This window comes from Ambystoma mexicanum, chromosome 7q, assembly GCF_040938575.1.
Source record: "Ambystoma mexicanum isolate Mex_15411 chromosome 7q, UKY_AmexF1_1, whole genome shotgun sequence".
NCBI lineage: Eukaryota > Metazoa > Chordata > Amphibia > Caudata > Ambystomatidae > Ambystoma > Ambystoma mexicanum.
The window spans coordinates 562,029,197-562,052,662 of NC_090941.1; the positions used below are offsets into that span (position 1 = coordinate 562,029,197).

At 50.1% G+C, this 23,466-nt stretch overlaps 1 protein-coding gene across 2 annotated transcripts in view; it reads right to left on the reverse strand.

Annotated features, from left to right (window-relative positions):
- The window catches only part of INTS6 (integrator complex subunit 6), a 1,045,054-nt gene that overhangs the window by 752,112 nt on the left and 269,476 nt on the right, over window positions 1-23,466 (reverse strand). For both annotated transcript variants that reach the window (XM_069640441.1, XM_069640442.1), the window contains exon 6: window positions 15,847-15,972. In XM_069640441.1, the coding sequence (XP_069496542.1) occupies window positions 15,847-15,972 (126 nt within the window). The remainder of the gene's footprint in view (window positions 1-15,846; window positions 15,973-23,466) is intronic.

Consider the following 23,466-nt stretch of genomic DNA (forward strand, 5'->3'; position numbering starts at 1 on the left):
GGCGCCTGAGTGTCTGGTGTGGGCAGGCAGTGAGGGAGGTGCCCGAAACTACCTGTGCTTGGTCTCCTAGGAGAACCAAATGCACTCTGACGTGATTGGCTGGCTGACTGTCCGGCAAGGACAGCCACCCTGCTCGGTGGGTGGCAGCTAGGCTGGAATGAAAGTGAGAAAACTGTTTAAAAGGCGAGTCTCTTGGACTGGAAAGCAGTCGACCACTGGAACGAAAGAACCGAAGACGAGCTGGAAGAGGACGGCTGCTGCAACCGCTGGACCGTTGGTTTTCCCAGTGAAGCCCTGCTGCAGGTCCAAATTGCCGAGTTCACCTCGACAGAGAAGCCCCTTCAAGGACGACTTCTTCCTTGGAGTTGGTGGGACCAATCGATTCGTAAGCCACCTGGATACCATTCTCGGAGCTGGTTAGGATTAACCAGGGTGAACGACACCAGCTTGTGTGCTTGATGACAGCGACTGGAACTGAAGCGACTCCATTTCATCCGCGTTTCTCGACAATCCGGTGCATGTCAGAAGTCCCCCAATGTCGTCCCTCTTGTCCCCATGACAGGCTCACGAACAGTGAGATCTGCAGGAACTGCCAGGAACCAAGGTCTTCTGCTGCCTCTTGGTCTTCACATTAAGGTACTGTGCCAATGAAAGTTTGTGGAACTTTGCCAACTTGCAGGCTTGTGACCTAACATATGATTCTTTTTCATACAAACTACTTCTGAGAACATTGGAAAAGACTTTACCGTTCACTACAAGAACTGCCCTTTACTATCCAAGACACTAGTCCATGGACTTTGGCCTACGCCTATTGAACTGAATCGAGTCCTCTAGTCAAATAAAACTATTTCCACTGCCTAAGAAAGTATTTGTGATCTATTCTATTAACTTGTGCCTTTTTACTCCCATTCAAAGTAACTGAAATGCCATTTTGCTCCTATTTCAGGGGAGCCTAATTTACAGAAACTTATTGGTTTGGTATTGAAGTATATTTGTGTGGAATATTAAGTTGCCTCCTTCTAGTGAATGTTTTCTAAATGATTGTGTAATAAATAAGTGTTTTACCAAGAAACCTTGAGTGTAAGTGTCTACTTGAACCACTGTGATTGTAAAACATCTGTGTAACCTCTTGTACTGCTCACATTCACTCTTGCGATAAGCCTGGCTGCTCAGCTCGCAACCACAAACTGTATTACAGCCTTATACCATTGGCTGAGATGAATATTCTGCCACGATTTCAGGTGGGGTTTCGTAGATACATGGGAACCTCCTTGTGTTAGGCAAGAATTGATGTAACCCTGTGGGAGAAAACACCACTTTTCTTTTGGTATTAGGTAACCCACCTTTTGGTATAGGCCTGTACTACCCAAGTTGGTAGTGTGACTGAGCAGCCAGGCTTCGCTCAAGAGGGGTAAATGTGAACTGTAGAGCTGTAGCCTATGATATCTACCAATACAAGTAGACAAGTAACACTTGTACTCAAGGTTTTTGTTATAAATACAAAAATTTAAGTCGTTTTTAACTAAGCATTCTTTAAAAAGGGCAATCTGTATCTATTAAATGTATTTCAAAATACTTGCCCAGAATCAACACAAAGCTATTAGATACTCTTTAGAGATGCTTCTTGCACACTTCCTACACCCGGAGGTGACTTCACTAACTAGGACAGTAATGACATTTATATATCACTAGTACACTTTGTATATTGAGGTTTGTAGCAAGGAAAGGTTAAACAGGTTCTTGTTAGGGAGAATTCTCATGTCTGTGCCAATTCCTTCAACCTTAGAGACTCTGAGCTCTTTTGCTGGACTTCAGGACTTTAATTTCTACCCTGGAGTGAGTGAGATCTTATTCTCACTCATGCATTTTTTATCCGATTTGGACAGTTTTCTTTGTTTCTGTAGTCTGACAAACTCCATAGGCATCTACTTTTTTGTATGGTGACAAACAGCACCTTGCTGCAGTGTCACAGTTTAAATACCTTTTATTGGGTGAACAACAGTTCCCAAGAATAGCAAAGTGAAATTGACTTTGCTTACCTTTTCTCTTTGAAGGTCCAGCCCACACCATCTTATGAGGAGTGGTGGGGGGTTACTTAGTAGCCTCTTTTCCTACCTATCCATGTAACATTTTCATGTTACCCTTTCCTCACTGAATGGCTGGTGGCAGTGGTTTCGTTTGAACTACCATGGTTTGCATTTACCACGGGCTGCGTTCGCGGCTCCGGTAAAGCAACCACGGGAGCCATCTTTTTCAAAATGGCGCAGAGCCATCTTTGACAAAATGAGCCCTGGTGGTCTTTTCTTGCCAGTTCTTTGTGGAAAGGTCCTACTAGAGATTTTCTCTGCGCGCCAAACTAGGTTTGGTCTCTTTGTTCATTTCGCCTTTGGCGTGCGTCAGGAGTGAAACCCACCTCTGGCTCCAGAGTGTCTGGGGGTAGGCAAGAAGTGAGGGAGGTGCCCGAAACCACCTGTGCTTATTCTCTTAGGAGACCCAAACGCACTCTGAGGTGATTGGCTGACTGTCCAGCAAGGACAGCCACCCTGCAGGGCTAGTGACAGCTAGGCTGGAATGAAGGGGAGGGACCTGAATAAAAGGCAAGTCTTTTGGCATGGAAGGCAGAGTCGACCACTGGACGAAGGAACCAAAGAAGAATTTTAAGAGGACGCTTGCTGCAACTCCTGAACTGTTGGTTTGCCCGGTGAAGCCCTTTTGCAGTGCTGTAACGCCAAGTTCACATCGACAGAGAAGCCCCTGACTGGACAACTTCTCACTGAGTTGGTGGAACCAATCAACTCCAAAGTAAGCCACCTGGACATCCATCTCCGAGATGGTTGAATTTCCACAGAGTTGCTGCTGGAAACCGTAGAGCCAGAGAGGAACACCAGTTTGTGTGCAATGCTTTTAACCTGGCCTACAGCTTTTGGAAGATCCTCCGGACTCCCAAGAAGCAGGACTGACCAAGCCTGAGCCCCCTCAGAGTGCAGGACCCCAGAAGCAAGGAAGGTCCACCTCAACATCCAGGAACCGTGTTGTTGCCGTTTGTGGTAGTCGCAAGGAGCTGAAACGCGAAACAGCCACTCAAAGTGAAGATTGCCGTTTGCTAGTTTTGACCGTCCCTGTGCATTGCAGGAGTCCCGAAGTCCTCCCTCTTGTCCCCAAGACTGAGGCCCAGGAACAGTGAGATCTGCAGAGCTGCACAGGAACAGAAGTCATCAGCTGCATCTTTTCTTCATTTCCAAGGTACTGTAAAACAAGTCTAAGAGAACTTACCTCTTGCTGTAGAAGTGCTTATAACTTCCACAAGTCTAATCAGTTTGTGGCCCTACATTTGATTCTTCTTTTTATCAAAGACTCCTAAGAACTTGTGCAAAGACTTTTCCATTTACTTACTAGAAGTGCTTCATCCTATACAAGACTTTTACCCATTGACTTTGGCTTAGCCTATTGAATTGTATGACTCTTCTAAGCGGATCTAAAAGTGTTTTGCCTGCTTAAGAAATGTGTGATGTCTGGTGTTCTAATAACCTTTGCCTTTTATCAACTTTTAAGAGTATTCTGCATGCCAACAGTAAGATATGAATGTCCCCAGCACCCTAGTTATTGAAGTCATCTGTGGGTGTAGGTTGTGTCTGTGGACCATCACAAAAGGGTCTTTCCTGATTCAGAAACTCAGAGTGTAGAGTATTGAAGTATATTTGTGTGTTACTATGATATTGCTCCCTTCTAAAGAAGGCTTTATAACGGACTGATAAATTAATAATTGTTTATGCAAAAAACCTTGAGTGCAAGTTTATTTGAATACCTGTAACTGTGAATATTTGTGTAACTCCACTACTGCTCACATTTCCCTTCTTGAGATAAGCCTGGCTGCTCAACACGCTACCAAAACTATGTAGCTGTACAAGCTTATACCAAAGTTTGGGCTGCCTATACCTGTAGTCATAGTGGTTTGTAGTATTACCAGAGGGTACTGCATTCAAACTTTGCCTAACACTTGAGATTTACTCTGCGCGCCAAAGCAGGGTTGGTCCCTTTGTTCATTTAGTTTTGGCAGGATTCACAAGTGAAGCCCGCTTCTGGCTCCAGTATGTCTGGTAGGGGCAGGAAGTGAGGGAGGTGCCCAAAACTCACTGTGCTTAATCCCATTGTTTACAAGAATGCGTCCAAACGCGATTGGCCGGCTGGCTGTCCGGCAAGGACAGACACCCTGCTGTGTGATTGACAGCTAGGCTGGAATGAATGTGAGAAACCTGCATAAAAGGCAAGGCTTTTTGGTTCGGAAGGCAGTCGACCACTGGACGAAGGAATCCGAAGAAGAATCTCTCCTGGACCGTTGGTTTGCCCGGTGAAGCCCTGCTGCTGTGCTGAAGCTCTGAATTCCCCAGGACTAGATAGGCCCTGCAAGTCGAACTTCACCCCTTGAGTTGGTGGGACCAATCAACTGCAAAGTCAACTCGTTTGGACATCGTCTCTAAGCTGGCTGTACTTCCGCTGCTGCTGGAACTTAAGTGCTAGGGAGAGAAACACCAACGGAGTGCATCACTTAAGTCGGACCCGAGCTTGTGGAAGATCCTCCGGACTGCCAGTAAACAGGACTGACCAAGTCTGGGCCACCTCAACTGAGTGCTGGACTCCAAATGCGAGGAAAGTCAAGCGTGGTATCCGAGAGTCTGCAGTGGTGCTATTTCCTGAGACGTGAGGTGCTGAAACTGCAAAGTGCCGCTGAATAGAAGTTTGTCCTTTTCTTTCGCTGACCATCCCATTCAAGTGTAGGATTTCCCAGAAGTCCTCCCTCTTGTCCCCATGACTGAGGCCCAGGAACAACAGTTATCTACAGAGCTGCACAGGAACAGAAGCCAGCTCGAACCATTTCATCTAACCAAAGGTACTGTCAGGTTTGAGAGGACTGACCACTCGTTGTAGCCTTATTTGATCTCAGTTGAGACTTGTCTTGGTTGCTTCTGTAGAGTTGCTTGCATCTTCTACCTCTTACAAGCCTCCAAATTGTGACCCTACATTGATTCTACTTTTTCTACAAAGACATCTAAAACATTGTGCAAGATTTACATACCTGCAAGAAGTGCTTCAGTTCACCTAGACTTGTGCCCAATTGACATTGGCTGGCCTGGCTCCCTGAATGACTTCTCTCCTCTGCTTGTGTCTTACCTTCCCTCCAGCAAAGGGTTAATTTACTTTGCATTGGGGGGTTCAAAAGTACTTCTCTGCTTCAGAATATTTGTGCGATCTCTTGTTTTATTCTGAATCTCTTTACTTTTAACACTCATCCCAATATTGCTCTAAATGTACCAGTGATATAGTAATGTCCACAGTGTCCTAGCTATTTAAGTCACCTGAGGGTGTAGGAAGTGTGTGTGCCATCCCAAATGGGTACTTGCGGATTTGTGCATTTGTGTGTTACTATTATATTGCCCCTTTCTGAAGAAAGCTTATTGAAAACGTCAATTATGGTTTAATCAAGAAACCTAGAGTGTGTTTATTTGGATACTTGTAACTGAATCTCTGTGCAACTTCCCTACTGCTCACATTGACTCCTTGAGATAAGCCTGGCTGCTGAGCCACAGTACCAACCTGTGTAGTACAGACGTATATCAAAGGTCGAGTTCCTATTGCCAGGAGGTCAAGGTTGTTGTAGTGCACCCAAAGGGTACTGCTCCAAATCTTACCCAACACAGACGTTGCACTAGACTGATTTCTCGACCCTTGGCACTCCGTTCTTGCAACAGCAAAGAAATGCAGCCAGTCAGGGAAGATGGTCCTCCATTGTGTCTGGAAAGGCAGGGAGGGTCCTGAAACTTCCCTGACCTTTGTCTCTAGGTGTGCCTGAGTAAACCTGTTCAAATTGGCCAGCTGGCTATCCTTGAGGACAGCCTATGGCTGTGAATGAATGGGAACTTGCATAAAAAGCGAGGTTTTCAGGACTAAGAGCAGAGTCGACCACTGAGGACAACATCCCAAGAAGACGAGAGAAGATGGCAGCAGCACCCTCCTGGCCCACAAAGTGCCCGGATAAGCCCTACAGCTGTGCTGACTAAGTTTTCAAATCGACAGGGGAGACACGTAAAGGACTACTTCTTCCCTTAGGCTGCTGTGACCAATTAGCCTAGAGACATATATTGGCGCAACCTCCGACTTGCTGTAACTTTCCAAGGCTGCAGAAGCCCAATACCCGGGGTACCTCAACCACCTGTGCATGCATGGTCTTCCGAAGGCATCCAGAGGACCCTACAGAAGCAAGAAATCTGTATCCAGAGTCCACGGCCACCAGAGCCCAGGACCGAGGGATCAAGGAAATCCTAACCAGTGCTTTTCGATATTCTATGGCGCTGAGAAAAAGGTGCCAAAACCACGAAGCCGCTGAATCGACAGAAATGCATTGCTGCAGAGTCCCTCTCTCGAGTGCTGCCGCAGGAGCCTGCCAGACGTCCCTCCCTTTCGTCACCATAACCAAGGACCAGGAACAAGGGTCTGCTACATTGCATCCAGATGGAACAACTTCTTCATTTCAAAGTTAGTGTGGGGCTTGTGGTACATTTTAAAGCCTCTTGCTTAGTGTTTAAATGCCTCGCAGGTAGTGCTCCCAGCTATCTCAAAACACGGATCAGAAGACTGCCTTGCAGGCGGACTCTGCGGTCTAACAATAAGTCTCTACTCATGCAGCCATGATGCAAACTTAAGAGATTTGGAGATCTGAGCCTCAATGCTTGGGGTGCAGGGGTCTGGAACAATCTACCCTCATCAATCAAGCAGCTTCCTTCAGTTGCTCCATTAAAAAAAAGCACTAAAAAACTCAATTGACGGTGGAGGAATCCAAGCCTTGCTTCATCCTCCCTCTTCTTGGCCATTGACCTATATTCTATGGTTATTCATAGTTTCTCAGTGTTTCATGTTAGTTTGTCTGTCAGCGCTCCGAGGCCTGCGGGCGCGTTGACGCTTAATAAAAATTCCATATAATAGAATCCTTTTGCCATTTGGGGTGCTGCCTATCTTTAGAAATGCGATTTAAGTTGACCTCAATTTACCTGCATTGGCCTTACGGCTTGTGCTTTCTAAAGAGGACTCCTCTTGAGTTGCTGTGATTTCTCTTTTGAACACTGACTATTTAAGAACAGATTTCTAAGAAGAGCATCAAAACTTTGACTTTGCCTGTCCTGTCTCCCTAAAGGCCTCCTTCTGAACCTATCGGATTTGGCAGTGCTTGTTCCCTTACAGGTTTTAAATGTGGAACACTTTAATGCTGGGATTATAGACTGCCTGCAACCCCTGGGAGAATCTAAACTTTTCTTATAACCTATCAGTCTGTTCTGATCTAACCTAAACATTTCCTTCCTTGAAAACTCAATTTTGCAAAGGTAATACTATATAAATGTTATACTGACCTCAAATGACGTCACCTCCGGGTGATGGAATATGTGTAACATATGAATTATTCACCCGCTTTATTGTTCACTGTTGAATTGAATCCTATTTTGGGTTTAAAGTTACAGCGAATTACTGCTTTTTAAAGAATGTTTTAAATATCATGGTGTATAAGTAATGTATTATATAACTAAGTGTTTAATTGGATACTTGTATTTGCCGATTTCATTGTACAGCGCTACAGCTCACATTACCCCTCTTAAGATAAGCCTGGCTGCTCAGTCACACTACCAACTTGTGTAGTACGGGCCTATATTAAAAAGGGTTACCGGGGGGCGCTGTTGCGCACGACAGTGATGACTGCCTGATACGAGTGCTCCGGCCCGTGAAAAATCAGTTGTGAAACTAATCCTGGTTCTGGAGCTTGCTGCGGGACGGCGAGCGGGGAAGACGAGCGGGGACATCCACACACTCGTACAGAAAATCCTAAGGCTAATAAGGCATCGGCGGCAGAGATACGCAGGGCGGACGTTTCGGCGGTGCAAGGCCTGGACGCGAGCCGACCCACACATCCAGAAGATTGAGGCCCTGGGCCGCTGGCACTCTGGACGGCTGGGTGCCAGGAGGAGTGGCCTGCGGCAGAGCAGCGCCGGAGTGAAAGAGGCCAGACCCGGGTGAGCAGCTTTGACTGGCTCGTACGGTGGCTGGAACTGCCGAGGCTGCGTGGAAGGGCCGGCTGTTGGATACCGCCCCGACTGATACCCGTATTCAGAGGCCGGGGTGGCCGTGGGGCTGCCGCATGGACTGGGACCGGGCCCTCGGTGAGGCGTGCACTCGCCGTGTACTGCCGGTCCTTGGAGGGCCTCCCCTGCTGCCTCCTTGGAGCCCGCGACTGAGGCAGGAGCTGCGGAGCATATGCCCTACGAAAAACCCTGAAGGTAGCTGCAGAGGGGCGCGGAGACGAGGGGGTCTGTCCCGGCGGCGCAGCCCCAACATACGACCACCCTCACACACAGAGGCCGCAGGCGGCGGAATTAATCCGGACTGTAAAACACTCTTGGTTCGGGGAGCATTGCTGGATTGCGAGGCTGCTGCTGGGAAACAACCCTGGATGCACTACGTGGCTCGTAGTACTCCCCGCTGCGACGCGCGGATGCCCTGGTGAGTTGGCCCGCAGGTGAGACGTCTGGGGGTGCAATTGTGAGGTGCTGTGCCTGACGAATTGGTATGCAGTTAAAGTGTGCTGCCGCTTAAGTGACACCTACAGATCCTACGACGACACTGGCCTTGTACAAAACAAACAAATAACGTGCCTGACAACGATAAAACGAATTGCATATTGGAATGTCTGGGACTTGGAAGCAGTACCCTATATATGCATAATTCAGGAGGGGACAACAAACGAATGCCCTGCTAAACACTCTATGCACCATTGAGAAGGCGTACCAGCCAGCAGGCAGATACGTGAGAGCACAATCCATTGAACTTGGGCAAAGGGGAGTGAATCCGGGACCGACAGCAGTCCCCCACCGGGGCCCTGGCTGAGTGCCTCCTGGCTTAACCCGGCGGCCGGGGAACACCCAGAGGTGTGGCACAGCGTCTCCCCTAGCTGGTTACACTATGGCCAACATCTTCACAAAGCGTGGGAAAGCAAAACGGCTGTAGCACTATGGGAAACACTTGAAAACAGGACAAAATGGTGGAAGGAGCAGGAGCCAAAAAGAAAGGGCCGATGGACTCCTACACTAGCAGCCAGTCGGGGAGTGGTGAACTCGAGCCAGCCACGCCACCCAGTTCCGAATCTGTAGCAGAGAGTGGGGATAAAGTCGAATACCTAACCAACATAGTCCAAAGTGGTCTTCTATCCCTAAATGTAAAATTGAACGATATTGTAACAACCATTGGAACTTTGAAAACAAGAGTGGAAAAACACAGCCTAAGATTAACGGAAGCAGAAAATAGGATTGGATCGATCGAGGACAATGTCGCACGACATGAACAAGACATAGCCCAGCTCAAGGAAAACATGAATAAGCTTCAGAATAAGTGCGAAGACCTGGAACCGCATTCTAGAAGGAACACTGTGTGCATTTTCGGAATACCCGAGACATTTGGTAAAGACAAAATGGAACTGCAGATTGAATCACTCCTTAAGACTCTCCTGGGCTCTGACTCCTTCTCAGGGCACTTCCTGGTTGAGCGTGCACACCGCACTTTGGCCCCTGTATCAAAACCTGGGGATCCACCGCGCACGATTATTGCAAGGCTGCTTAATTACCGGGACAGGGACACAATCCTCAGGAAGGCGAGACCGCTTGGGACACTGCAATTCAATGGCAACTGTATACATATCTATCCAGACTTCGCGGCTGGAGTACAGGCCAGCCGAAGATCATATGAGCCGGTTAAAAAAATGCTGAGAACACGACAGGTCCCATATGCACTGATATTCCCAGCCAAGATGCGTATCCAATATGGGGGAAGGGCACATTTCTTTGAGACTCCGACCGCAGCTCTGGCATATGTGGAGGCCACTACCCCGCCGCCCCCTAGGGGCCATGTGCCAGACCAGAATGGGGGGTCACTCGCCAGCGGCAAATGACTGAACCCCGCCAATTGCCTTGAGCCAAATGTGTATCCGGTTAGAAATGTTCGGCTACTGCAGGGGGCTTCAAGTAATATTACAGCGGCCCGTGAGCCCGATCTGGCGGCCCAGTGTAAGCAACAAAAGGTACCCTCAGGAAAGTTCCTAATGTTTATTAGGGGCCATCGTCAAGTTGGGGCAGATGTGGGAGGAGGAGGGGGGAGGGGGGCGGGGAAGTTGTGAAGATTTTGGCCAGTTGGCCTCACCAAGACGAGTTTGAGCCTTGGGGAGAGGAATATGTGACCAAAAGTTTTAGTTTAACGGAAATGTGGTCTCGCGGACACTGGCACTACTCAAATAATGGCGAACTATTACTGTATTCCCATTGTGGCATGTCACAGCTCATATACATGAATGAACTGGTGATGGGTTAAAAATAAGACTGTCCTGGAATGTCCGGGGCCTAAATAACCCGATGAAAGCCAGAAAAGTGGGGAACTATGTCAACAGACACGGGCCCCAGATCTTAATGCTGCAAGAAACACATGCACAAAGTATAGTTAATGAAAATATATTGGCTAAATGGGGCAAGTCACGATATTATACAGATTACTCCTCGCAATCCAGAGGGGTTTGCACACTCATACACCACTCGCTGGATTTCCTAACCAAGGGACACAAGGCAGACCTGTCGGGAAGATATGTAGTGTTTTGGGGGGGAAATAGCTGGGAAACGAATAACCCTGGTGAACACATATGGACCCAACCTGGATGACCCGGAACTCTACCTAAATATGTTTAATATCCTAAGTAAACATGACACAACTAGCATAATATGGGGTGAAGACTTCAACGTGGCGCTGGATCCTGCATTAGATACATCTGGCAGTGTGGCCAGGCCACCCACCAAGACGGCATTAACCTTGGGTCAAATCCTTCCCCAATTGTCCCTACTGGATGCTTGGCGAGTTCTCCATTCTATAGACAATACACATTCTACTCATCGGTACATAACAGTGAGTCACGTATAGACTATTGGTTTATATCCTCAAATATCTCGCATACACTGCAAAACTGTGAAATCCTTCGCCACACGCTGTCTGACCATTCCCCGGTGGTGATGGAGATCAAGCTGGCTGATGCCCCCAGGCCTAATTGAGATGGAGAATGCCTAGGGATATACTGAAGGACTCAAACAACGTTGAAACCTTATATGTTGAAAACATTTCGGCGTGGCCGGTTCGGCGCAGCAGCCGATTCGGCACGGCAGCCCGCGCCGAACTGGCAGCACATAAATGTCCTGCGAGTTCTTCATGTAGGCACCACAGCCACGCAGACCACACAGCAGGGCCCTCGAAGGTGAGGGCTGTGCTGCTCGGAACGGTCTGCTCCGAGCAGCACAGCCCCCACCCTCGTGACCCCGGCAGATCTAATCTGCCCTGTGCACCGCACACCAGAGCACATCGCCTGCTGTTTAGGGAAACGTACAGGTGCAGTGCACTGAAAGTGCGAGTTTCAACTTCATCCCACACTATTTTAAAATGAAACCGCACTAGAACAGTTTCATTTTAAAATAGTGTGGGATGAGGTTGCACTGAACGTTTCCCTAAACTGCAGGCGATGTGCACTGGTGTGCGGCGCGCCAAAACATCCCAGCGCCAAAACATCCTGTCGCCGAACTGGCCGTGGCGAATCGGCCCGCGCTGAACCGGCGGCGCCGAAACGGGGTGTACCATCTAAAACCACAGGACTTATGAAGGGTGTACGCCGAGAACTAGAAGGGGTGGAAGTGAAATTTAACGAGCTAGAAGAAACCTATAGCCGCACACACAAGGGATACCCTAGCCGAGATGCACAGACACTCGGGGAATTTCACTGCCTGGCAAGGAAGGAAATACAATATATTGCGGCCCCCACCCGAGCACGCAAGTATGGAGAGGGAAACAAGGCGTGGAAATTGCTGGCTAACCTAGTGAAACACGAGAAGCAACAAACCCGGATTACCACTATCCAAACAGCACAGAACGAGATAATCACTCATTTCTACAAAACTGTATATGCAAACAAAGAAATCTCTTACTGAAATTAAAAACTACCTTGCCACACTAGATCTCCCGACACTTCCAGACGTAAACAAACTGGCCCTAGAACAGCCCATCACAGCAGAACTACTCACGGAAGCAATAAAGGACCTCTCAACCGGTAAAGCACCGGGAGCAGACGGGCTCAACGTGGAATTCTATAAAGCGTTTCGTGAAGAGCTGGTCCCTATATTGCTCGAGACATGGAAAGAGGCCCTGGGAAAACAAATATTACCCTTAACAATGCAGGAGGTCATAATCATGATAAGTCATCTTACAGGCCCCTATCGCTTATAAATGTGGATGTAAAAATCTTCTCGAAAGTATTGGCGAACCGCATGCTGCCTATAACACCCACGCTGGTACATACAGACCAAAGTGGATTTATCCCGCAAAGAACCACGGCCTTGAACCTACGCAGGCTATTCGCCATAATGGCACAAATAAACCCCAACAAACAGGCGTTAGCGCTGTCCCTCAATGCAGAGAAGGCGTTCGATTCTGGTCTCCTGGGAAAACCTCTTTTCGGTACTCGAGGCGTTTGGAATAGGCCCCAACTTTATAAAATACGTCAGGCTATTATACACTGCCCCCAACACAAAAGTGTGCACCAACAGAACCACCCCGGAGCTGTTTGAACTAGGTAAAGGCACCAGACAAGGGTGCCCGTTCTCCCCAATTTTATTTGCCTTAACCATAGAGCCCATGACAGCAGCTGTTCGACTGCAACATAAAAACAGGGGTATCACGCTGAAGGGAGCCACCCAGATAATTCCATTATACGCAGATGATTCACTGCTGTATGTACGTGAACCAGAGGTGAACATCTCCCCCATAATAGCAGACATTCACAAATTTGCTGAATACTCCGGATACAAGGTGAACAACGCGAAGTCAGAAATCTTCCCACTCGCCCCCTCCACAAAGTGCCCTGCGTTAACATGGGGCCTTAAGTGGTCAGAGCGACATATCAGGTACCTAGGGGTACTGGTCTCTGGGAATAGACAAACCCTATACGCTGATAATCATGAACAGACACTGCAGACACTCAACTCCGAACTGCAGGTCTGGAGACAATTCCCCATTTCGCTTCATGGTAGGATCACTAAACTCAAAATGATTGTGCTTCCAAAACTGCTATATTTATTTGTAAACATCCCTATATGGCCGGGCAAGGAATTCTTCTCCAGACTCAGATCTCTGGCAGTGACATTTATTTGGAATGGAAAGGTGGCCAGGATGAGCTGGGAAAAGATGGTAGAACCATACGACAGAGGCGGAATTGCTGCCCAAGATTTCAAATTCTGGTATGAAGCAATAGACAACTCGCCCCAAACATTGATAGAGACACATACCACCTCACCCACGGATATCAGATCGGTTATTTTTGATACACGATATAGGGATGCATGTGATTATGACCCTGTGAGTTGTACTGTAAGAGCCTGGGGGGCAATATACAAGAAACTGAAACTAGAGATACCCTACAATCCGGAAATTCCCCAGTGGAACTACCCAAATATCTCCCCCACATTTGACATAAGCATACAGGAAACCTGGGATCCCATTAAAGAAATGAAGGTGGGAGATATGTATGTAGACGGAAAGTTCGCGACCCTAGCAGAATTCACGAGAGCTATGGGTGGTGGTCCTCTCCGAACATTGCAATATTATCGAATGCGATCTGCTTATCAGACACGATGGCCATCCTTCGCTGATGAGCCCCCCTCTCACCCAAGCCTACAATTGGTTACATCGCAAGGAGGGTTGGGGATTACCAAATTGTATACATCAGTGCAAAAACACACCCCCACGAAAAACCAGATTAAAGAAAAACGGGAGTCGGATATGCAAATATCGATACCAGATGAGAAATGGGTGAGATACTGTGCAGTTACCAAAAGGATATCATTTAATGCGGGTCTACGGCAAATACAATTCAAAATACTCAATAGGCTGCACTATACAACTGCCAAAATAGCCAAATTTATGCCGGACGATTCTGGCAGTTTCCCCAAATGTGGGACTCCACAAGAGGATTCATATCGTATGTCCTGGAAGTGCCCGGCCTTGGTATAGTTCTGGGGTAGGGTGGCTGAAATGCTTACAGAGGTCACGCAGTTTCCCCCACAGCTGGCTCCTCGAAAGTATTTGTTCGGAGATATTGGGAAATGCTCTGAAAAAGTTAGACTAATGTATCATGTGCAATCGCCAAAAAGTGTATTCTACAGGCATGGAAAAGCCCGGCCCCCCCAAGCATGAACACATTCCTGCGTGAATTGACATACATTAATGAGTGCGAGGAACAGTACGTCCTAACACAACCAAGCATGTGGCGACCAAAGGACATTTGGGGCCCCTTCAGGGCATATCTATGATTTATGCTCGGACAGTGAAATTGCCATGTAAAATGTATATTGATTGTATGTGCACATTAATGTAAACTACACAATGTAATGTTGAGTTAATGCCTTATGTCTGTTGAGACCACCAATAAAAAGGTTTAAAAAAAAAAAGTTACCAATATCAAGGGAAGTCTTGTGTAATCCCACACCAGTTGGACAGCACTAATTCTTACCCAACATTCCCCCAGTAGCACTGCACAAAAGGTGCAGTGTGCTACAAACGTGAATTACAGATGCCTTGTAAAACAAGTAGGAAAACATGACTCCATAAAATAAGTACAATAATAATGAACTAGGTTTCCTATGGACAAAAAGTTTCTCACTTAGAGAAAATAAATCCATTAGTCCAGCAAAAAACTGTTGGGGGTCTCACAGGTGAGGTGAAGGATATTTGGCATAGAAATTAAATATCTACCCAACAAGTGTCTCCCTCAAACGTAACTCCAGGGAATGCTCCCTGAGAAAGCTTTCACGCTGATGCAACACTCTGCTGCCAAGGACTACCCCTATTTCCAATACTGGTTTGCCCATTGGTCTCCGAGAACTTGCCTACCTGTAAAGTATTTACTTGGCCGTTTCCACTTTTTTACAAAATTTTACTTACCAGTTTCTCTTTGCCTTCATATATGAAAAATATTTTTATCAATAAGTGTGTATAACTTCTTTTTGGTGTCCAATGAAAAGCGTGCACTGTACCTGCAAACAAATCCACTTCACCTCTGAGTTAGACCTAGACTGCTCTGCCAGAGTACCACCTGATGAGTCTAGTGATCTTGAGGGACTCACTAGTAGTACCAGAGTCAGGTGGTCTACACCAGAGGACCCCGAACACAAGGACTAAAGGAAAATCTCCTGAAAATCCACCTCCCCAGGTCACGAATGGTCAACAAAACAGGAAGGATCTGCAAAGACAGAAGGGGGCAGTTTAAATAGCACACATATTGCAATGCCAGTGATTGCAGAATGAAGGAAGCTTTGCTGCCATCCCTGAATTTTTTTTAGTGTCTTCTTGGACAGTATTCATGAAGGAAAGACATGCGTAGTAATTGACAAAGTCGTAAGTGATCATCCACTAGGAAGCTCTAACATTCGAAGTGAAGCAAGCCTCGGGAAGAAAAAGAAAGTAAGGCAACAAATCAAAATAATTCAGACTGCAACGATTTCAGCACAATACTCAATAGTAGGTGGCTTCTGGTTACACTGCAGTGGAGGGCAAATGCTTGTGGATGAAGGTATGCAATGTTGCATCAAGCCAACACTTCAACTCTACGTTCAGTAAATATGAAAATAATAAATAACATGAAGTATTGCATTTAGAATATTTCTACAAACTAGAAGGAAAAATATAAGAATATGGCAGAAATATGTATTCAACCATTTCAGATGATCCCAATACCTTCAACAATAGGAGGGTCTGGTCCAGATTTTTCAAAGTTGATCACTACTCCACTTTGCACTTTTTGAACTAGTGACTCCAGACACTGGTTCAGCATTCTCTGAGAAAACACACAGTAGGAGCGTCCTAAAGAATACAAATAATGAAACATTCAGATATTTGCAACAATGTCATTTTAGTGGTTCACGCTGACATTGTCCATTAGTTGCACTATGAACGTGACTTTCTTCAACTAAAAGGCAAAACAGCATTTTATCTACCATTTTAAGCCAGAAGGAACAAGTTACTTACCTGTAACTGTTGTTCTCCAGCATGGGTCTGGCATGGATTCACATGCTCATGAATATTCCCCGTCGTCAGGCTGGGAATCCTCGGTAAAGAAAAAACCAGTATCAGTTTCGTTTCTGATCTGTCTTTCGTAGTAATAACCAATCACTGGTCTCTGCGTCATACTGACCACAGCCAATGACTGCCCTCTACCTAAGCACCGCCTCTGGCAGCCATCTTCAGATTTGGAAGCACGTGAAGTGGCAGTATGACCAAGTGAAGAGCCGCAGAGGGGTAGGCGGGAGGGTTCGCATGTGAATCCATGCCAGACCCATGCTGGAGAACAACAGTTACAGGTAAGTAACTTGTTCCTTCTCCAGCATGGGGTCTGGCATGGATTCACATGCTCATGAATAAAGAATACATAGCAGTACACACATGCACAACCACGGGAGGTGGCAAAGGCTCAACATTAAGCATCACATCAACTCAACATTAAGCATCTTACCTCCTCACCAGGCTCACCTCAGGCGAACAGGTTGCGCAGCACTGCTTGGCCGACCCTGGACTCCTCCCTGGAATCCCGGTCGACGCAGTAGAATTTCGTGAAGGTGTGCGTCGACCTCCACGTAGCAGCCCTGCATATGTCCAGCAGGGGCACACCAGATGGGAACGCCGTGGTAGCTGCGATCGCTCTGGTGGAATGGGCTCTCGGACGGCCAGGCAGCGGTCGGTTTGCCAACCGGTGACAGCACATGATACAGCCGGAGAGCCATCTGGAGATGGAAGCCTTCGAGAGAGCCTTCCCCTGATTGACAGGTCCAAAGTTCACAAAGAGTTGTGACGTCTTCCGAAAACCCTTTGTGCGGTCCACGTAGAACTTCAGCGCTCTAGCTACATCCAGCGAGTGCAAAGTCCTCTCAGCCGGCGACGAAGGCGACGGGAAGAACACAGGTAACACCAAGGGTTCGTTGAGATGGAAGTCCGACGGTACCTTGGGCATGAAGGAGGGGTGCGTCCTGAGCACTACCCTCGTGTCGTGGAAAGTCAAGTACGGGGCCTTGCAGGAAAGGGCCTGGATCTCTCCCACTCGTCGTGCGGAGGTGATGGCCACAAGAAAAGCTGTTTTCCACGATAGAAACTTCAACGGGGCCGAGTGCAGAGGCTCGAACGGAGGTCCCATGAGCTTGGTCAGCACCACGTTGAGCTCCCACGCCGGGGCCGGAGCCTTCACCGGCGGGAACGATCTGAACAGTCCCTTCATGAACTCTTTCACCAGACGATGAGACCACAAGGACGTCCGGCCCGTGGTTCTGGTGTATCGGGAGATCGCAGCAAGATGAATCTTGATGGACGCATGTGCCAGACCAGCTTTGGCCAGTGTCAGCAGGTACGGCAGTACTTGGGGAGCCGTAATCCGTAGAGGGTTAATCTTCTGTGCGTGGCACCAGACAGAGAACCTCTTCCATTTGTGTCCATAGCATTTAAGAGTCGAGGACGCCCTGGCCTTTGCAAGAACCTCTCTGCAATCGGCCGGTATGTCGTATCCTCCAAACTCTAGTGCTGCAGGAGCCAGGCCTGCAAGTTCAGCGACTTCGGGTCGTGGTGGAGGATGGCGCCTCCTTCCCTGGAGAGTAGATCCGCGTCCGCCGGCAGCTTGATCGGCGGGGACGCTGACAAGTCCAGAAGGTCCGGGAACCATATCTGCCTCGGCCACGCAGGTGCGACGAGGATCATCCTGCACCGTGACCTCTTGAGCTGGTTGACGAGCCGGATTAGCAGAGGCAAGGGAGGGAACGCGTAGAGGAACAGGCCCTCCCAGGGGAACGAGAAAGCATCGCCCATGCTCCTCGTCTGGGGAAACCTGCTGGCGAACCTCCGGCACTTGGCGTTCGTCGCCGTCGCGAACAGGTCGATCTGGGGTGTGCCCCACCGTCGGAAGAGGCGATCCACCAGATCCTGCCGTAGTTCCCACTCGTGGCACGAGCGCAGCTCCCTGCTGAGTGAGTCGGCGATGGTGTTTTTTATCCCTGCCAGATGAAACGGCACCAGAAAAATCCCTTGGGCGACGGCCCAATGCCACAGGTCCTGCGCCTCCTTGGACAGCGCTGGGGACCTGGTTCCGCCCTGTTTCCTGATGTAAAACATGGTGGTGGTGTTGTCGGTGAAGATCCTCACCACCTTGCCCTTGAGGGACGGAAGGAAGGACCTGAGGGCCCAAAACACTGCACGGAGCTCCAGGACGTTGATATGTAGGGACTTCTCCGTCGGGAGCCAGAGTCCCCTTGCGTGCAGATTTTCGGTGTGCGCTCCCCACCCTTCCAGGGAGGCATCCGTGGTCACAGTCTCCTGGTGGGCTGGGGTCTGGAAGTCCATGCCCGCCGTCAGATGCGCGCGGGTGCCCCACCACCGTATCGCTCGTCGGAAACTCTCGTCGAGCTTGATCCTTTCCTCGAAGCTGCCCGTCGTCTAGATCCAGCGCGCATCCAGGAATTCTTGCAACGGGCGCATCCGGAGCCTGCACATGGGAATGAGGTAGATGCAGGAAGACATCATCCCGAGGAGGGACTTGATGGACCTCACTTTGGCCGCGTCGGCCACCAACATCCGTTGCACCTTGCCCAAGATGGTCCTGGTCCTCTCCTCCGACGGGGAGGCCAGAAGGGACACTGTGTCGAGCCTCGCTCCCAGAAACAGTGCGACTTGCGCGGGCACCAGGTGGGATTTGGCGTAGTTCACGGAGAATCCCAGGTCCGTGAGGAGTTGGACGGTCCTTGCCGTGTGGACCACGGCGAGCTCCCTCGTCTTGGCGCGGATGAGCCAGTCGTCCAGGTAGGGGTAGACGTGAATCCCCTCGCGGCGCAGCTGCGCCGCCACCGGTGCGAGGCACTTGGTGAATACCCTGGGTGCCGACCGTAGTCCGAAGGGAAGGGCTTTGAACTGGTAATGACGCCCTTGGACCACGAATCTGAGGAATTTGCGGTGCCCCTTTAGGATGGGAATGTGGAAGTAGGCATCCTCCAAATCCAATGACGATAGGAAGTCTCCTTCCTCCAGCTGACCCAGGACGTGCTGGAGGGTGACCATCCGGAACTTCTGCGCCTTGATGAACTTGTTCAGACGTCGCAGGTCCAGGATGGGGCGCCATCCTCCCGTCTTCTTCTTCACGAGGAAGTATCTCGAGTAGACTCCGGAGCCCCGAAGCCTCTTTGGGACGAGTTCGATGGCGCCCTTTACCTCCAGGAGAAGTTGAGGGACGTGAAGTTCTTTCCTGGCCACGGGGGGGACGCGCGGGCACCTTCTTTGAAACTCGAGCGCGTGGCCCCGGGCCAGGGCGTCCAGCACCCAACGGTCGGTGGAGATGGACTCCCACACGCTGACGAAGCCCGCCAGCCGGCCTCCCACCGGGGTGCTTCGGTGGGGGCCCGACCCCAAGGCCGGTTCAATCCTGCTTGGACGCGGCCTTGCCGCCTTGACCTCCTTGGCGACGACGGCGGGGTCCGCTAGACTTGCCTCGTCCTCTGTAGGCCTCTTGCGACGACGAGCGGGCCGCTTGACGGTAGGAAGCGAAACCGCCGCCGGAACCTTTGGAGGCGCCCTTGCCTCCGCCGCTCCGAAAGGGCGTCCGTCGTTGCAGGACTCCAAGGGCCCGGGCCGTCTCAGTATCCGCCTTGATGGCCTGAAGGGAATCGTCCACTGTCTTCCCAAACAGGTTGTTCCCGTCGAAGGGCATGTCCAGGACTCTGGTCTGGACGTCCTGCCGGAAGTCCGTAGCTTTGAGCCATCCACGACGTCGAAGGCAAACACCGTTGCCCAGCTGGCGGAATCCAGTGTCGGCGATGTCCGTCGCCACGGTGATGGCGTGGTCCGAGGCCACCTCACCTTCCTGCAGGATCTCAAGGGCCTCCGCCCTCTTGTCGTCCGGCAGAAAATCCAGCAGAGGAGCCATCTTGTACCAGAGCTCCCTGTCGTAGCGGGCCACGATAGCCAAGGCGTTGGCCGCTTTAATCGTCGTCGCTGCCGACGAGATGACTCTACGCCCCATAGTATCCAATTTCTTTCCCTCGCCGTCCGGCGGGGAAGTCGATGTGGAGGCCGCACCCCCCCCCGCTTTCTTCCTGGCTGCCGCGGAGACGACGGAGTCCGGGGTAGGCTGCGCCCGGAGGCATAGGGGGGCCGTGTCCGGGACCCGGTACTTTTTCTCGTACCGGTCTCTTCTAGCTGGCGTCGTGGAAGGGTTCTTGAGGAGGGAAAGGCCCTCATCCCAAATGTCGTCCAACAGAGGCACTGCGAGGACCGTCTTCCTCTTGGCCTCGCGCCGCTGATAAAGGAAGCCTTCCTTTTTCTTCTCCTCAGGGCAGAGTTGGAAAAGCTCGGAAGCCCTGGAGATCATGGAGTGGAAAGATCCGATCTCGTCGGGCGGAGAGGCCCTGGTGGGAGGCGACGACGGAAAATCCTCGTCGTCCGTACCCGTCGCTGCCGTGTCAGTCCCCGTATCATCCCCTCGGGTGGACGGGGAGGAGGGCTGGAAGGGGCGCGACGGTTGAAAAGGAGGTGGTGGATGGATCCTTCTTTTCTTGGTAGGGGGAACACCAGAAGGTCCCGGTTCTGGATCCCCCGACGGGAGAGGTTCCTCCGTCGGTAACGGTAGCCTCGTCCTTATCTCGGAGCATAAGGACTGTATGGCCAACAAAATGGCCGCCGAGTTGTCTTGCGGCGCTGGCAGAGGGGAATCCGACGGGCGAGCAGGGGCCCCGTCGGTATCCTCGACGATGTCGTCGTCGTCACCTGCGTCGGGGTCCATTCCGACGGGCTGGCCTTCTTCCACGCCTAGGCCGTGGCTTAAGACCTCGATCAGTTCCTCTTCTGAGGTTGAGGCCGACTCTACGACGACGCCCTGCCCCCCCTTCTTCTTCCCCACGGAGGGTTTCACGGGGGTCCTATCGATGGGCACAAAGGAAGACTCCCTCCGAGGAGGCAGGGAGATTCTGGGCCCTGAGGTCGCCACCACTGGTGCAGCCACCACAGGCTGAGCCAGGGCCGCCGCGACCGTTTCGATAGAGGGCTTGGTCGGATGGATCAAGGCCTTCACCACCTTAGGTGCGCTCACCGCCTTATCCTTGAGGGAGGGGGCACTGCCACGCTCCTCCTCTGCCTTAGAGCTCGACCGGGGCCTCTCCAGGAGCTTCGCCGGGTGCTCGGCCTTCCTCTTACCCGACCCAGAGCGTTGGCTCGTGGTTGATGGTGCCGGGGAGGGTGCGCCCTGCCTGGCGCCCGCAGAGCCCGACCGTTCGGCGCTCCCGGTGCCAGCGGACTCGCGGTGCTTGGCCTTATGTTGGGCCCCCGTCGCCGGGGCGCCCGCAAAGGTCTTAGAAGACCGCTCGGATTTCTTCTTCTTCTCGCCAGACGGGCTCTTACCCTCCAGCCAGTTGGCGAGACGTTGATGGCGGTCCTTCATGGTCCGTTCCGACATGTTGCCGCAAAACGCACAGTCCTTCTCCACGTGCGTCTTGTCCTCATGAAGGCAGTAAAGGCAGAAAGAGTGTTCGTCCTCCTTGAAGACGTTCTGCAGCTGGCATCCAGGGCAGACCCTGAACAGCTTTCCGGGCGTCGAGCTTCCCTTCTCCTGGGCCATCTCCGAGACAGGGCCTGAGAAGCTTCTGGAGTCCTCCGAAGTGTAGCTCGACGAAATCTTCACCCTTGAGGGGCACAGATGAATCCGACACGGGTCCCCGTTGATCGGATGTAGGATCGGTGGAGCTTGAGGCTCTTTTGACCGAAAGAATCGAAGTTTTTGTAAAAAGCGCGAAAAAATAGCACTAACGCTCGAGAGCAATAGCACGAGGATCCCAACACATGAACGTGCGGTAAAAATCTGAAGATGGCTGCCAGAGGCGGTGCTTAGGTAGAGGGCAGTCATTGGCTGTGGTCAGTATGACGCAGAGACCAGTGATTGGTTATTACTACGAAAGACAGATCAGAAACGAAACTGATACTGGTTTTTTCTTTACCGAGGATTCCCAGCCTGACGACGGGGAATATTCATGAGCATGTGAATCCATGCCAGACCCCATGCTGGAGAAAGTGCTTTTTCTTTTCCTCTCCTGGATTGAAGTAAACATACCAACATTTTTACCTTTAATCAACCCAAGCAGCAAGGATGTGACATCAACAATTGTTAAGATGGATTTCCAAAAATCAAATAAGAGGTGGATTTTGGGAGGCCACCCTATTGTGGTAACAGGAAAGACAAGGATGTCTAGCCAAACCCAATCAAGGAAGGCAGCAGAGCAGTAATGCTAAAACATGGGAAGGATGTGGGAGTGGTCTAGCACTACCAAGTCGTCACAAAGCAACACTAACTCAGGTTACACAGATCGGTATGTGGAAATCTACATTAAATGAACACGAGTTTTCTCTTTTTTTTAATAAAATGTCACAGCAGTTTTGCTGTGGTCCACAAAACAGCATCCCAAAACGACCTCTGTGTTAAGTTGCAGGCACTGCTCCAAAGCTAGGAAATGGCTTGCGGTCAAAATAGCACACACAATTGTAGGCGGAGGCCCTCCCACCCCGAGCTCAGGCTAAGGATACAAAAGAACATGTTGGGCATCGCCCTGAACCTCTATTTTACAATATCTTACCGAACATTCTGTTCACCCCTTCAAGGACCCTGTGTTATTTACGTGTCATGCTAACGCAGTTGAAAAAATAGTATTTAAGGGCTAAATATTTTAAGCAAGTTAGAGAGCCCTAGCGAAACATATGTTATTGCTCTCCGCTCAAGTGTTTCATTGATGCTAAATAAATGTAACCAAGTGAATTACTCTGTGAAGGCATCTCATTCTTGGTTTAATCCAGGCAGAAAAAACCCTTAAGGGCTAACCACCTTGCTCCAATTTGCAGTTTCACAAATGACACCCCAGATGGGAAAATCCTGTCGTCCCAGATGTCGTTGAGTAAAGGCACTGCGAGGACCGTCCTCCTCTTGGCCTCTCGTCGTTGGTACAGAAACCCCTCCTTTTTCTGTTCTTCAGGGCAGAGCTGGAAGAGCTCGGATGCCCTGGTTATCATGGCATGGAAAGAGCCAATCTCGTCGGCTGGAGACGTCCGCGTGGTTGGGGTGACGACGGGGTGTCCGCTGTGTCATCACCGCCGTCATCGTCCGTCGCAGTATCCGTCGACGTATCCTCTCTAGGGTCCGGCGAGGTGGATGAGGGGTCCACTGGTCAATCAGGCACGAAGGGCGGAGCGGGGTGGACTCTACTCCGCTTTTTCGGAGGGCTTCCCGACGGGCCTGGTTCTGGATCCTCCGTTGGGGTCCGTGGTAATCTCGTACTTATTTCGGTACAT